Source organism: Phocoena sinus, chromosome 19, assembly GCF_008692025.1.
Source record: "Phocoena sinus isolate mPhoSin1 chromosome 19, mPhoSin1.pri, whole genome shotgun sequence".
NCBI classification, from domain to species: Eukaryota; Metazoa; Chordata; class Mammalia; order Artiodactyla; family Phocoenidae; genus Phocoena; species Phocoena sinus.
Window position 1 is genome coordinate 14,205,223 of NC_045781.1, and position 15,370 is coordinate 14,220,592.

The following is a 15,370-nucleotide window of genomic DNA, read 5'->3' on the forward strand; positions in this document are numbered from 1 at the left end:
CCTTTTCTTTCTTTTTTTTTACTCCTCCCTTTTCTGACTGCCTCCAGGAGCTTGAGGCTCAGGCTGGCCCATCTCGTCTCTTCAAGGTGCCCAGACCTTGCCCCACTTTCACCCCACTGAAGTCCAGTCCCAGGTGGAGCCGGGACCAGACGGAACGAAACCGACTCAGCGGTGCTTCCCTCACGGACCAGATACCGTAACGCCTAGAACCCAAAGATCCAGACAACTGTAAGGAGGAGGCGACTTTTCGCAGAAAATAGATTTGGGCCGAGACGGCCTCTGGGAAATGTAGTCCGGGGCAGGAAAACTGCGGACCTTTTCACATTCTTCTCGGCACCAAGTGGCACTCCCAGGCTCCGAGGGCCGGACTCACTGGAGGCAGCTGCCGCAAAACTCAGCTGAGGCCTCTCGGCAGATCTGAGAGCCCCTCAACGCAGCGGTTGCTTATTCCCGCTACTCGTCAACTGGAGGGCCAGTCCCGCCCCGGCGAGCCGCGAGGGGCTCTGGGAAGAGTTATCCTGCGTCTAACGGACCGAGGCTTGTGCTGCCTTCGGCCACAGCCGGCACTGACCTTAATGGTTTACCTAACTCGGGCTGCACCGGCTGTGCCACTTGGGCAGCGCTGAGGTGCGGAATTGGGGCATGTGTCTGCGGGCTCGGTGGTGAGTCCTCGGGAAGTCGCGAGCTCAGAGTCCGGGACTCTTTGTGCTGGGTGGAATAGGGGCCTGCGGACCACCCGGTGCCTGTGTTGTTGGAGGAGGACGCCGGGCAGGGCTTTGCCCGTGCGGGTGGTTCCTTGAGGCCGTGGGAGTGACGTGTGAAGGACTGTGAGCGTGTGGCTTGATAGGACTTTATTTGCCAGGCATTTGTCTGTGACTGATATGGCCGTGGAGTCGTGTGTGCAGGCGGATTTTGTGGATGTGCTTTTCCTTTTCTGTTTCACTATGAACGTGGCTGCAAACCACGATAAAAGGCAGAGTTCGGTTGTGTGTGTAGACTTGTGAGACTGCTTGTACCAGTGCTTCATTTCTTTGGAAATGGTAATCGTAAATATGTTTTTCTATGAGATATCAATAGCCCCAACACGTTGTTTCAGTATTTATTTAAAATTTTATTTCTGTGTAATGGCCACGTTGTTTTGTGTGCTTAGTAACAATACTCCTTGCCCCTCACTCCCCGCCCCAAATCACAAAATAAAGAAAAGCTCCAAGAAAGCAAAAATCATTTATACTTCTACCAGCCACTATCAAAATTTATTTCCCATCTTTTCACCCCTCCCTCTGTGAATACATACATATGCATTCGTATATTATAAAATTGGAATCACGCTATACATACAGTTCTGTAATCTACCTATGCCATTTAACAATGTGCAGTTAATATTTTTCCATTTAAACAATTACACATCTATGTCATCATTTAAAAGTTTTTTTTATGGTATACATTTTAATGCATTTACACCTGTTGATGGGTAATTTGGTTCTTTTTAACTTCTTGCCATTATATAGAATGGGTTTATCAGCAACTATTTGGCATGTTACAATAAACTTTCTTAATTTTTTTTGGTGGGGAGCAGACTCTTAGAAGTGGAACTGATAGGTTGAGATGTATATGCTTATTAAAGACTCCCTAATTCTATCCAGTTATTCTCTTGTAAGGTTCCAATAATCTACAGTATTATTGGCATAGTATAAGATTGCCTATATTCATACACCCTTGATAACAATGGTTATCGTTAGTATTAATAATCTTTGTTAACCTCATAGATGTAAAATAATTTCTTTAATTTGCAGTTATTTAATTACTACTGAAGTCAACCATTTAAAAATCTTTTTTTGTGTGAATTATGTGTTTTCTAAGGTGTTTTTCTAAAGCAGTGTTCTATTTTCAAATTTCTTTTCCAGGTTCTTCAGGTACTGAGGATTCATTCATTCATCCACTCACCATTTATTGAATGCTGTGTGTGACAGGAATAATTATAGATGCTTGGGATATAACATTGAACAAAGGAGACAAACTCTCTGCTATCATGGTACTTACATTGTTGTGGGCCAGATAATAAATGAGGTAAGTAAGTTAAATATAACATACATTAAATAGTGAAACATTCTAAGAGAAAAGTAAAGCAGGAGGATATATAGAATCAGGGATGAGACTTGGAGTTTTAGATGGGGTAGTTAAGAATGCATCCTGAAAATGTAATAATAAAGATATGAAGGGAATAAAGGTGCTAATTATGCACATAATTAAGGGAAGAGGGAACAACAGTTAGAGAAGCCCTGAGATGGGAATATGCCTGTTACAAAGAGGCTGGTGTGGCTGAAATAGAGCAAATGAGAGGGAGAGTAGTGAGAGATGAGAGAAGAAAGGTAATTGGAGGGAAGAAGGGCAGATCAGATTGGGCCTTATGGGTCCTGTTAAGGATCTTGGCTTTTTACTGTGAATGAGATGGGAAGCTATTGGAGAGTTTTGAACATGCAAGTGATAGTATCTGCTTACGATTTAAGAGGATTGCCTTGGTTGCTCTGATGAAAGAATTATGAGAAGAAGAATAGGGGAAGAGGGCAGGGACAAGGCCAGAAGCAGAGAGACCAATTAGGAAACTATTGCATTAATCTAGGGAAAAGATGTTGGTGACCTGGACCAGAGTAGTAAAAATGGTGAGAAGTAGTCGTGTATTGGATATAATTTAAAGGTAGAGCTGACATAATTTGCTGATAGAACTGATGTGGAGTGTAAGTGTGACAAGATGACACAATATTTTTTAATCTGAGCAACTTGAAGAATGGAGTTATCATTAACTGAGAAGGGAAAGAAGGTAGGAAGAATCTGGGGCATAGAGAGATATTGAGATTTCAGTTTGGAATATTGTATCTGAAGTATGAGATGCCCATTGGACATTCAGTTGGAAATATTAAGTTGGCAGTGGGATATACAAGTCTGAAGTTCAAAAGAAAGATCTGAGACCTAGGTTGGAGACATATGTTTGGGGATTATCAGCATATACGTGGTATTTAAGGAGATCACTTAGAGGGTAGATGGAAAATGATAGAGGTAAAGGACTTATCTCTGGGTCACTTCAACATGAGAAAGTCAAAGAAAATGAGGAGGAACCAGCAAAAAAGACTGAAAGGGACTAGCTAGAATGGTTGGGAGAAAACCCCAGTTATGGTGCTTAGTCCTACTGACATGGTCATTGTTTCTAGGCTTTTTGTTTTGGTGGGCAGAGCTAGGAAATATATTCTTTTAGTTTTTTGTAGTAGCTTGATTCACATACCATACATTTTACCCTTTAAAGTGTACAACGGAATGTTTTTTAAAAAAATCCACAGGGTTGTGCACCCATCACCATCATGTAATTTTAGATCATTTTTGTCCCCCCTGAAAGAATTATCGTACCCATTAGCAGTCAATCTCATATTCTCCTCCTTCCTCCCAGTCTAATGAACCACTAATCTGATTTATGCCTTGATGAATTTGTCTATTCAGGCATTTCATATAAATGAAATTGTACAATATGTGGTCTTTTGTGACTGGCTTCTTTCACGTGATATGTTTTCAATGTTTATTAACGTTGTAGCTGGAAATATACTCTTAACAGAGTAGACCCCATGAGTTCATACTGCTATTTGCAATCAAAAAAATTTAGAATTATAGAGTTTCTACTTTAGTTTCATTTTTGTGTCTTTTATTTATTAATCCATCCATCTGTAGATGTGTATATGTATATATAAATAAGATAGTGCAGAGCAATATTACTAGTACTTAAAATATTCCTACTGCAAATAATTTAATATTTCTTTATAGATCTATTTGCTTTGGGGTTGTCTCTCTAGGGACATATAACCCAATTATTGTGCTTTAAAGTAACTAGAACTAATTTCTCTGTGTGTGGTTAAGCCACAAATGTAACATATGAGTAGGTTCATTTGTTTCATTCTGCTTTTGATTTTTAGTTATAGCTTATGGGTTTTTTTGGTTGTTGTTGTTTTAATTTAATTTATTTAATTAATTATTTTAGCTTTTAATTTTGTTTTATAATCATGTAAGACATTTACATGGTTGGAAAGTCAAATATGCAAAACAAACACACAAAACAAAGAGAAGTCTTGTATTGTTTGCAAGCAAGGAGCATGATGCCTCCAGCTTTGTTATTCCTTCTCAAGATTGCTTTGGCAATTTGGGGTCTTTTGTGGGTCCATACAAATTTTAGGATTGTTTGTTCTATTTCTATGAAAAATTCCATTGGAATTTTGATAGAAATTGCATTGAATCTATACATTGCTTTGGGTAGTATGAACATTTTAGCAATATCAATTCTTCCAATCCATGAACACGGAATTTCTTTCCATTTATTTGTGTCTTTTTCAATTTCTTTCATCAGTGTCCTATAGTTTTCATTGTATAGTCTTTCACCTGCTTGGTTGAGCTTATTCCTAGGTATTTTATTCTTTTTGATGCAATTGTGAATGGAATTATTTTCTTAACTTTTCTTTCTGATAGTTCATTATTAGTACATAGAAATGCAGCAATTTCTGTATATTAATTTTGTATCCTGCAACATTACTGAATTCATTTATAAGTTCTAACAGTTATTTGGCAGTCTTTAGGGTTTTGTATGTATAATATCATGTCATCTGCAAATAATAAAAGTTTCACTTCTTCCTTTCCATTTGGATGCCTTTTATTTCTTTTTCTTGCCTAATTGCTCTGGCTAGGATTTCCAGTACTATGTTGAACAAAAATAGTGAGAATGGGCATCCTGTCTTGTTCCTGGTCTTAGAGGAAAAGCTCTTAGCTTCACACCATTAACTATGGTGTTAGTTCTGAGCTTGTCATATATATCATTTATTATGTGAGATACGTTTCCTCTATACCCACTTTGTTGAGAGTTTTTTTTTTTTTTTTTTTTTTTTTTTGCTGTACGCGGGCCTCTCACTGTTGTGGCCTCTGCCGTTGTGGAGCACAGGCTCCAGACGCACAGGCCCAGCGGCCATGGCTCACAGGCCCAGCTGCTCCGTGGCATGTGGGATCCTTCTGGACCAGGGCACAAAACTGTGTCCCCTGCATCAGCAGGCAGACTCCCGACCACTGTGCCATGCGGGAAGCCCTGTTGAGAGTTTTTATCAAAAATGGATGTTGAATCTTTTCAAATACTTTTCCTTCATCTATTGAGATGATCATATTGATCATATGGATTTTTATCATTCATTTTGGTAATGTGGTGTATCACATTTGTTGATTTGTGGTTATTGAACCATCCTTGCATCCCTAGAATATATCCCACTTTATTGAGGTGTTTGATTCTTTTTAAAAATTTTTTAAAAATAAATTTATTTGTTTGTTTTATTTTTGGCTGCATTGGGTCTTCATTGTTGCACATGGCCTTTCTCTAGTTGTGGCGAGTGGAGGCTACTCTTCATTGTGGTGCACAGGCTTCTCATTGCGGTGGCTTCTCCTGTTGCGGAGCGTGGGCTCTAGGCATGCGGGCTTCAGTAGTTGTGGCTTGTGGGCTCTAGAGTGCAGGCTCAGTAGTTGTGGTGCATGGGCTTAGTTGCTCCGCAGCATGTGGGATCTTCCCAGACCAGGGATTGAACCTGTGTCCCCTGCACTGGCAGGCGGATTCTTAACCACTGTGCCACCAGGGAAGCCCTGAGGTGTTTGCTTCTTAATGTATGTTGAGTTCATGTTTGCTAATATTTTGTTGAGGATTTTTCATCTGTGTTCATCTGGAATATTGGCCTGTGATTGTCTTTTCTTGTGGTATACTTGTCTGGTTTTGGTATCAGGGTAATGCTGGCCTTGTGAAATGAGTTTGGAAGTGTTTTCTCCTCTTCTATTTTTGGGAGATTTTTAGAAGGATTCGTATTAATTTTTTTTTGAATGTTTGGTAGAATTCACCAGTACAGCCATCTGGTTCTGGATTTTTGTTTGCTGGGAGGTTTTAAATTACTGATTCAACCTCCTTACTAGTAATCGGTCTGTTCAGATTCTTTTGTTTCTTCATAATTCAGTCTTGGATGGTTGTATGTTTCTAGGAATGTATCCATTTCTTCTGGGTTGTCCAATTTTTTGGCATATAATTGTTTGTAATAGTCTCTTATCTTTTGTATTATATTTCTGTGGTATCAGTTGTAACATCTCCTCTTTTGTTTCTGATTTTGTTTGAGTCTTCTCTCTTTTTATTTGGTGAGTCTAGCTAAAGGTTTGTCCATTTTGTTTATCTTGTCACAGCATCAGTTCTTGGTTTCATTGATCTTTTCTCTTGTCTTTTTAGTCTCTATTTCATTTTTTTCTGCCCTGATTCTTGTTACTTCCTTCCTTCTACTAAGTTTGGGCTTCTTTTATTCTTCTTTTCTAGTTCCTCGAGGTTTAAACTTAGATTGTTTATTTGACATTTTTCTTGGTTTTTGAAATAGGCATTTGTTGCTCTGAACTTCCTTCTTAGAGCAGTTTTTGTTGTATCCCTTAAGTTCTGGTGTATTGTACTTCCATTTTCATTTGTCTCAAGATATTTTTGATTTTGCTTTTGATTTCTTTGTTCCCATTGGTTATTCAGTAGCATGTTGTTTAGTTGTTACATATTTCTGAATTTTCCAGTTTTCTTCTGGTAATTGATTTCGTTTCATACCATGTGGTTGGGAAAGATGCTGGATATTATTTAAGTCTTCTTAAATTTGTCAAGACTTGTTTTGTACCTATCATATCCTAGAGAATATTCCATGTGCACCTGAGAAGAAGGTGTATTCAGGTGCTTTTGGATGGAATTTCTGTATATATCTATTTAGTCTGTCTGGTCTAATGTGTTGTTTAAGGCCAATGTTTCCTTATTGATTTTCTGTCAGAACGATTTATCCATTGTCTTATTGTATTGCTGCCTATTTCTCCCTTTAGACCTGTTAATATTTGCTTCATATATTTAGGTGCTCTTATGTTGTGTGCACATATATTTACAAATGTTTATCCTCTTGTTGGATTGACCCCTTTATCATTATGTAATGCCCTTCTTTGTCTCTTATGGCAGTCTTTGTTTTAAAGTCTGTTTTGTCTGATATAAGTATAGCTATCCCAACTTTCTTTTGGTTTCCATTTGCATGGAATATCATCATGCAAAAAGATGGACCCTTCAGTCTGTGTGTGTTCTTACAACTGAAGTGAATCTCTCATAGGTAGCATATTGATGGGTCTTGTTTTTTTTATCCATTCATCCATTTTGTGTCTTTTTGAAAGCTTTTCTTTTTTTGTGTGTGTGGTACGCAGGCCTCTCACTGTTGTGGCCTCTCCTGTTGCAGAGCACAGGCTCCGGATGCGCAGGCTCAGCGGCCATGGCTCATGGGCCCTGCTGCTCCGCGGCACGTGGGATCCTCCTGGAACAGGGCACGAACCCGTTCTGTGTCTTTTGATCAGAGAATTTAATCCATTTACACTTAAAGTAATTATTGATAGGTATGTATTTATTGCCATTTTGTTGATTGGTTTTTGGCTGTTTTGTAGTTCCTCTGTTCCTTTCTTTGCTCTTTCTTTGTGGTTTGATGGCTTTCTTTATTGGTATGCTTAGATTCATCTCTCACTATCTTTTGTTATCTACTGCAAATTTTTGGTTAATGGTTACAATGAGACTGACATAACCCACTTATATTTATAATGGTCTAATTTAAGTTGATAATAATCAAAGTTTGAATGCATTCTAAAGCTTTACATTTCTATCCCTGCCCCCCCATCATTTTAAAAAATATCAAACGCTTCACAAATTTGCATGTCATCCTTGTGCAGAGGCCATGCTATTCATCTCTATATCATTCCAATTTTAGTATATATACTGCTGAAGTGAACACTGGGAGGTTTCTGTTGACCTGTCTTCAAGTTCATTGATTTTTTCCTCAGTCATGTTGAGTCTACTGATGAGTCCATTGAAGGCATTCATTTTTTTTTTTTAGAGTTCCATCAGCACTAAGCAATTTTAATTAAAAAAAAATGATCTCAGAGTAATTTCAAACTCACAGAAAATTTGCAAGTACATTACAAAAAAACTCCCTTATTGCCTTCACCCAGATTCACCAACTTTTAATATCTCTCTCTTTCTTTCACACACACACACACACACACACACACACACACACACACAAAATGAGTCTTTTTCTGAACCATTTGACTACAAGCTTCAGACCTGATCATTCATCCCCTAAATACTCCAGTGTGTATTTCCCTAAACAGAGACCTCCCAATAAGTCAGGAAGTCAACCAATGATACAACATTGCCATTTAGAGAACCTGTTCAAATTTGCCAATTGTCCCCAAAATGTCTTTTTCTTCATACTTTAAAAAACATATATATTTATTTATTTTTATTTGGTTGTGCCGGGTCTTGTTGTGGCTGGTGGGCTTTTTAGTTGCAGCTGGCAGGCTCCATAGTTGTGGTTTGCCGTCTCCTTAGTTGCAGCATGCGGGCTTCTTAGTTGTGGCACGTGAACTCTTAGTTGCGGCATGCATGTGGGATCTAGTTCCCTGACCAGGGATTGAACCTGGGCCCCCTGCATTGGGAGCATGGGGTCTTAACCACTGCGCCACCAGGGAAGTCCTCCCAAAATGTCTTTTTTAGTTTTCAGGTATAGGATTCCTTCATACCTTGCATTTGGTTGTCATGTCTCTTTGGCCTCCTGCAACCTGGAACAGTTCCTCAGTCATTCTGTCTATCATGTCCTTGAGAGTTTAAAAGAATACAGGCCTTATATTCTGTAGGCTGGCACTCAACTTGATTCCATTGGATGTTTCTTCATGCCTAGACTCAGGCATGTATTCCTGACAAACTTTGATTTTCTCATTATGTCATTCTGTCCCATCACTGGTGATGTTAACCTTGATCATCTAGTCATGTTGATGTCTTCACTGTAAAGTTCTATTTTTCCTTCTAACTGTTGGAAAATGTTCCAATATGGTGCTAAAATCCTGTTCCTCATCGAAACTTTACCCATTCTTAGCCTCCATTGACAACTTCAGTCTGAACCACTCTCCAGTTGATAAGTGGTTTTATGTTTATATTATTCCTTTTACATTTATTGGTTGGCATTATAATGGAAAGGAAGAGCTTTCCTTTCTCCCTACTGATTTATATCACGTTGAGCTCATGGATTCTATTTTATTCAGTAGGTTATAATTTATTACTGTAAATATTTATTTTCATGCTGAAATTGCCCCTAATTTGGCCAATGGGAGGTTCTTTGAGCCAGTTTCACATCTTTTTAACATGGTCCTATCAGTTTTGTTTTTTTTTTTTTTTTTTTTTTTTTTTTTTTTTTGCGGTACGCGGGCCTCTCACTGTTGTGGCCTCTCCCGTTGCAGAGCACAGGCTCCGGACGTGCAGGCTCAGCGGCCGTAGCTCACGGGCCCAGCCGCCCCGCGGCACGTGGGATCCTCCCGGACCGGGGCACGAACCCGTGTTCCCTGCATCGGCAGGTGGACTCTCAACCACTAAGCCACCAGGGAAGCCCTGGTCCTATCAGTTTTTGAGCACTTCCTTAATTTCTGGCACAAGATGTTCTAGGCTCATCTTGTAGTTTTCCCGCTCCAGCCCTAAAATCAGATATTTCTTCAGACAGTCTTGGTTCCTCTTCTTTTTTCCCATATAAATATTTTTTGGAAAATTTTGGACTTTTATTTATTTATTGTTGTTGAAGTATAGTTGATTTACCATATTATGTTTCAAGTGTACAGCATAGTGATTTGGTTATATATATATTCTTTTTTTGATACTTTACATTATAGTTTATTACAAGATATTGAATATAGTCCCCTGTGCTATGCAGTAAATCCTTGTTGTTTATTTTATGTGCATCTGTTCATCCCATACTCTCAATTTATTCCTCCCTTGCTTCCTCTCCCCTTTAGTAACCATAAGTTTGTTTTCTATGTCTGTGAGTCTGTTTTCTGTTTTGTATATAGATTCATTTGTACTATTTTTTAGATTCCACATGTGATATATAATATTTGTCCTTGTCTGACTTCACTTAGTATGATAGTCTCTAGGTCCATCCATGTTTTTGCAAATGGCATTATTTCATTCTTTTTTTATGACTAAATAATATTCCATTGTGTATATATATATATATTATATATATGTACACCACATCTTCTTTATCCATTCATCTGCCGATGGACATTTAGGTTGCTTCCATGTCTTGGGTATTGTAAATAGTGTGCCACTATGAACAATGGGGTGCCTGTACCTTTTTGAATTAGAGTTTTTGTCTTTTCTGGATATATGCCCATAAGTGGGATTGCTGGGTAATATGGCAACTCTACTTCTAGTTTTTTTTTTTTTTAACATGGTTGAGTTCTTTTTTTTTAACATCTTTATTGGAGTATAATTGGTTTACAATGGTGTGTTAGTTTCTGCTTTATAACGAAGTGAATCAGCTATACATATACATATATCCCTATATCTCCTCCCTCTTGCATCTCCCTCCCACCCTCCCTATCCCACCCCTCTAGGTGGTCACAAAGCACCGAGCTGATCTTCCTGTGCTATGCGGCTGCTTCCCAGTAACTAGCTATTTTACATTTGGTAGTGTATATATGTCCATGCCACTCTCTCACTTCATCCCAGCTTACCCTTCCCCCTCCCCACATCCTCAAGTCCATTCTCTACATTTGCATCTTTATTCCTGTCCTGCCCCTAGGTTCTTCAGAACCTTTTTTTTTTTTTTAGATTCCATATATATGTGTTAGCATACAGTATTTGTTTTTCTCTTTCTGACTTACTTCACTCCGTATGATAGACTCTAGGCCCATCCACCTCACTACAAATAACTCAATTTCCTTTCTTTTTATGGCTGAATAATATTCCATTGTATATATGTGCCACATCTTCTTTATCCACTCATCTGTTGATGGGCACTTAGGTTGCTTCCATGTCATGGTGATTGTAAATAGTGCTGCAGTGAACATTGTGGTACATGTCAGTTTTTGAATTATGGTTTTCTCAGGGTATATGCCCAGTAGTGGGATTGCTGGGTCGTATGGTAGTTCTATTTTTAGTTTTTAAAGGAACCTCCATACTATTCTCCATAGTGGCTGTATCAATTTACATTCCCACCAACAGTGCAAGAGGGTTCCCTTTTCTCCACACCCTCTCCAGCATTTATTGTTTGTAGATTTTTTGATGATGGCCATTCTGACCGGTGTGAGGTGATACCTCATTGTAGTTTTGATTTGCATTTCTCTTATAATTAGTGATGTTGAGCATCTTTTCATGTGCTTTTTGGCCATCTGTATGTCTTCTTTGGAGAAATGTCTATTTAGATCTTCTGCCCATTTTTTGATTAGGTTGATTAGGTTGTTTGTGTTTTTGACAAAGAGTTGCATGAGATGTTTGTATATTTTGGAGATTAACCCCTTGTCAGTTGCTTCATTTGCAAATATTTTCTCCCAGTCTGTGGGCTTTTTATTTTGTTGATAGTTTCCTTTGCTGTGCAAAATCTTATAAGTTTGATTAGGTCCCACTTGTTTATTTTTGCTTTTATTTCTATTGCCTTGGGAGACTGACCTAAGAAAACATTGCTGTGATTTATGTCAGAGAATGTTTTGCCTATGTTCTCTTCTAGGAGTTTTATGGTGTCATGTCATATTTAAGTCTTTAAGCCATTTTGAGTTTATTTTCGTACATGGTGTAAGGGAGTGTTCTAGCTTCATTGATTACATGTGGCTGTCCACCTTTCCCAGCACCACTTGCTGAAGAGACCATCTTGTCTTCATTGTATATTCTTGCCTCCTTTGTCAAAGATTAATTGACTGTAGGTGTGTGGGTTTATTTCTGGGCTCTTTATTCTGTTCCATTGATTTGTATGTCTGTTTTTGTGCCAGTACCATGCTGTTTTGATTACTGTAGCTTTGTAATATTGTCTGAAGTCTGGGAGGGTTATGCCTCCTGCTTTGTTCTTTTTCCTCAGGATTGCTTTGGCAATTCTGGTTTTTTTGTGATTCCATGTAAATTTTATGATTATTTGTTCTAGTTCTGTGAAAAATGTCATGGGTAATTTGATAGGGAACACATTAAATCTGTAGATTGCTTTGGGTACTATGGCCATTTAAACTATGTTAATTCTTCCAATCCAAGAACATGGGCTATCTTTCCCTTTCCTTGAATCCTCTTCAGTTTCCTTTATCAATGTTTTATAGTTCTCAGCATATAAATCTTTTACCTCCTTGGTTAGGTTCATTACTAGGTGGTTTGTTTTTTGGATGTGATTTTAAATGGGATTTTTTTTTTTTACCTTCCCTTTCTGATATTTCTTTGTTAGTGTAAAGAAATGCAACACATTTCTGTATATTACTCTTGTATCCTGCTACCTTGCTGAATTCATTTATGAGTTCTAATAGTTTTTTGTGTGGAGTCTTTAGGGTTTTCTATATAGAGTATCATGTCATCTACATACAATGACAATTTTACCTCTTCCTGAATGCCTTCATTTCTGTTAGTGTATTTTTTAAATTAATTTTTATTGGCGTATAGTTGCTTTACAATGTTGTGTTAGTTTCTGCTGTACAGCAGAGTGAATCAGCTATATGTATACATATAATCCCTCTTTTTTTGGATTTCCTTCCCATTTAGGTCACCTCTGTTGATATATTTTTGATTGCTAGCGTTCCTTTTGATTCTTTCTTATAGTGTTTATTTCTCCCCTTACATTATCTGTCTATTTTCCTAATTTGTTCATTAGAGCCCTGAACATATTAGTCATAGTTATTTTAAATGCACTGCACAAAGTTTTACTGTGCCCTTTGAAATGTAAATTATTGTGCTAGGCCATGAAGAAGCCATATAAGTAGTCCCTGCCATAAGTGATTCACAGTCCTAGGGAGAGAGACAAATCAGCAAATGCTGTGGCAGAATGATAAATGCCAATGTTGGGCAAGCTCATGGGATGTAGGAGTAAGATATATCCAATAGAGGGATATCCTGATCAAGGGATAAAGTAGTTTTTTTTGTTTGTTTGTTTGTTTTTTGGCATGTTGCATGGCTTGCAGGATCTTAATTCCCCAACCAGGGATCGAACCTGGGCCCACAGCAGTGAGGGTGCCAAGTCCTAACCACTGGACTGCCAGGGAATTCCCTGGATAAAGTAGTTCTTAATTTGACTTAAGGATGAGAAGGCATTGGTCAAGTGAAAGATGCAGCTGATCAGCAATCAGGGAATGGTTTCTATGTAGGGGGAAATGATATGCAGTAGCTTTTAAGGGAGTGAGTGCACTGTGTTTCTTTTAAAAGGGGCATAACCATAACTTGTGCCCCCCTCCCATGTGATTTAAACATATGTTGCCAAGTGGATGTTAGGACCTGGAATCCAGGGACACATGGGAAGACTAAGGAAAGAGAAGACTAGGGAAAATTTGGGGTGGTGGTGGAAAGAAAATACTCATCCGTGATGGAGCCATTTCCCCAGTATGTAAGTTAGCTCAAACTATCTAGAGAATTGCTTTGGGAAATGCAGCCAGGGGTGGGGCTCTCAATGATTCTAGAGTTTTTGGCAAAATTTGGATTCAAGCAGGCAGAGATGATGATAATGACGATGATGATGACACGGATGCCCAAGTTGTTAATGTTTTTTAACTGTATCCGAGCTCATTTCAGGAGGGAAGTATGCATAGTAGTTCAGAAACTGAACAAATGGATATGCCTCAAGTAAGTTCTTCACAAAGGGACAAGAAAAATAACATTTGGTATGAATAGAACATCTAATATGAGAATTTGTTTTTAAAGTATTTCTCCAGTCAGTCCACTTTGAATTTCTCCAAATTTATTCTTTTTTCCCTGACGCCTTGCCAATTGCTACTGCTTTGCCTGTAACACTTCGCCGCAGCAGCTCCAACATAGCGAATTTACTTAACATTAAGATACCATCTTAATCCTAACTTCATGTGGGAGGTATTTTGGGGCCCCATGCCAGAATAAGCTGAGGGACTTTTGCTGTGTACCTTCCAAGTGGGGCAATTCTTAAAAGTTTATTGTAATGGAGGGACTTTGGGTTTTTGCTCAGGGACATAGATGGAAAGAGCTCTGCCTCCACCCTTAAAACAAGGAAAAAACTGGACGAACTGCAGATTAACAACTTTTTTTGAACTCATCAAAGAACTGAGGTCACAGGACAACCAACTAACCTGAAATCTGAGGAAAAACAGATGCCTTCTGGGAGAAACAGGACTTGAGCCTTCACTCACATGGGGTGGATACTGCCAGACACCATATAAGCCAGTAAGAAGATACAGTTAAATTTTTTAAACAAATTATCAAAGGTTTAATGTGGGCCAGCAAGAGTATAAGACTTGAGCCTTCACTCATATGGGGTGGATACTGCCAGACACCATATAAGCCAGTAAGAAGATACAGTTAAAATTTTTTAACAACTTGTCAAAGGTTGAATGTGGACCAGCAAGAGTATAAAGCCACTGAGGGAGTTGCAAATTTGGGAGTTTTCAATCTCTGTTAGGCTTTTCCTCCAGAAATCCCACCAGACACTCACTGTGAAAATGGAGGAGAACCCTGTGATATCTTTCCTTGTGGTGCTGCTTTGGGAAAGGGAACAACAGCACAGACCCATCTTTGCTGCAGAATAAAAACTTTAGTTTGTATAATAAAAAGCAACAAAAACTGTTACCTTAGGGCACAGGTGGAAACTTATAGCAGTTTAAGAAAGTGAACTGAAAAAAAAGCACTACCTCTGGGAGTGGGGAAGGAATATGTGCTAGACCTAGCACACAGCTGGAGGAGAGGCAAGAGCATTCATGAAAGCCACATACATAACCAAGACTGAGGGACATGGGGCCTGCCTAAGACTTAGGCTTAGTGAGAATATAAGAGACTGCTTTTCTCTACCAACCCCTACTGCCCAACCCCCCATGAGGATAACAAGCATCAAATAAAAGTAATAGTGGAACATAGCTGGGAGACCTGCAAGAGAGATTCTCTGTGGGGAACAGCACAGACGGAATACTCATTGCCAAGGGAGAAACATATATTGAGTAAACATGCCTGGCAAACCAACCCATACCTTAAACACAGGTATCTTTAGAGGAATTTGAAGCCTGTGGTACAATGAAGGTAACCACAGCAATGAAAAACCTAAACCCCACCCATCTGCTGACTCAAACCCCCGTGTTAAAAACCTAGCAGAGGGCTTCCCTGGTGGCACAGTGGTTGAGAGTCCGCCTGCTGATGCAGGGGACACGGGTTCGTGCCCCGGTCTGGGAAGATCCCACATGCTGCGGAGCAGCTAGGCCCGTGAGCCATGGCCGCTGAGCCTGCGCGTCTGGAGCCTGTGCTCCACAACGGGAGAGGCCACAACAGTGAGAGGCCCGCATACTAGAAAAAAACCAA

The 15,370-nt window shown here is 39.1% G+C and overlaps 1 protein-coding gene and 1 non-coding gene across 4 annotated transcripts in view; one reads left to right on the top strand and one right to left on the bottom strand.

The window, feature by feature from the left end:
- Positions 1 to 150: 150 nt before the first annotated feature.
- Positions 151 to 15,370, top strand: part of ZNF569 (zinc finger protein 569) — a 63,494-nt gene continuing 48,274 nt past the window's right edge. Inside the window, exons 1-2 of one of the 3 annotated variants that reach the window (XM_032614459.1) lie at positions 151 to 228; positions 1,905 to 2,067. In XM_032614459.1, the coding sequence (XP_032470350.1) occupies positions 2,063 to 2,067 (5 nt within the window). In that variant the 5' untranslated portion in view covers positions 151 to 228; positions 1,905 to 2,062. Of the gene's footprint in view, positions 229 to 342; positions 663 to 1,904; positions 2,068 to 15,370 lie in introns of those variants that run through there. The other 2 variants (XM_032614457.1, XM_032614458.1) reach the window with 2 other exon arrangements.
- LOC116744871 lies at positions 7,729 to 7,835 on the bottom strand. Its single transcript, XR_004347199.1, has one exon. It is a non-coding gene; the product is annotated as a U6 spliceosomal RNA (small nuclear RNA).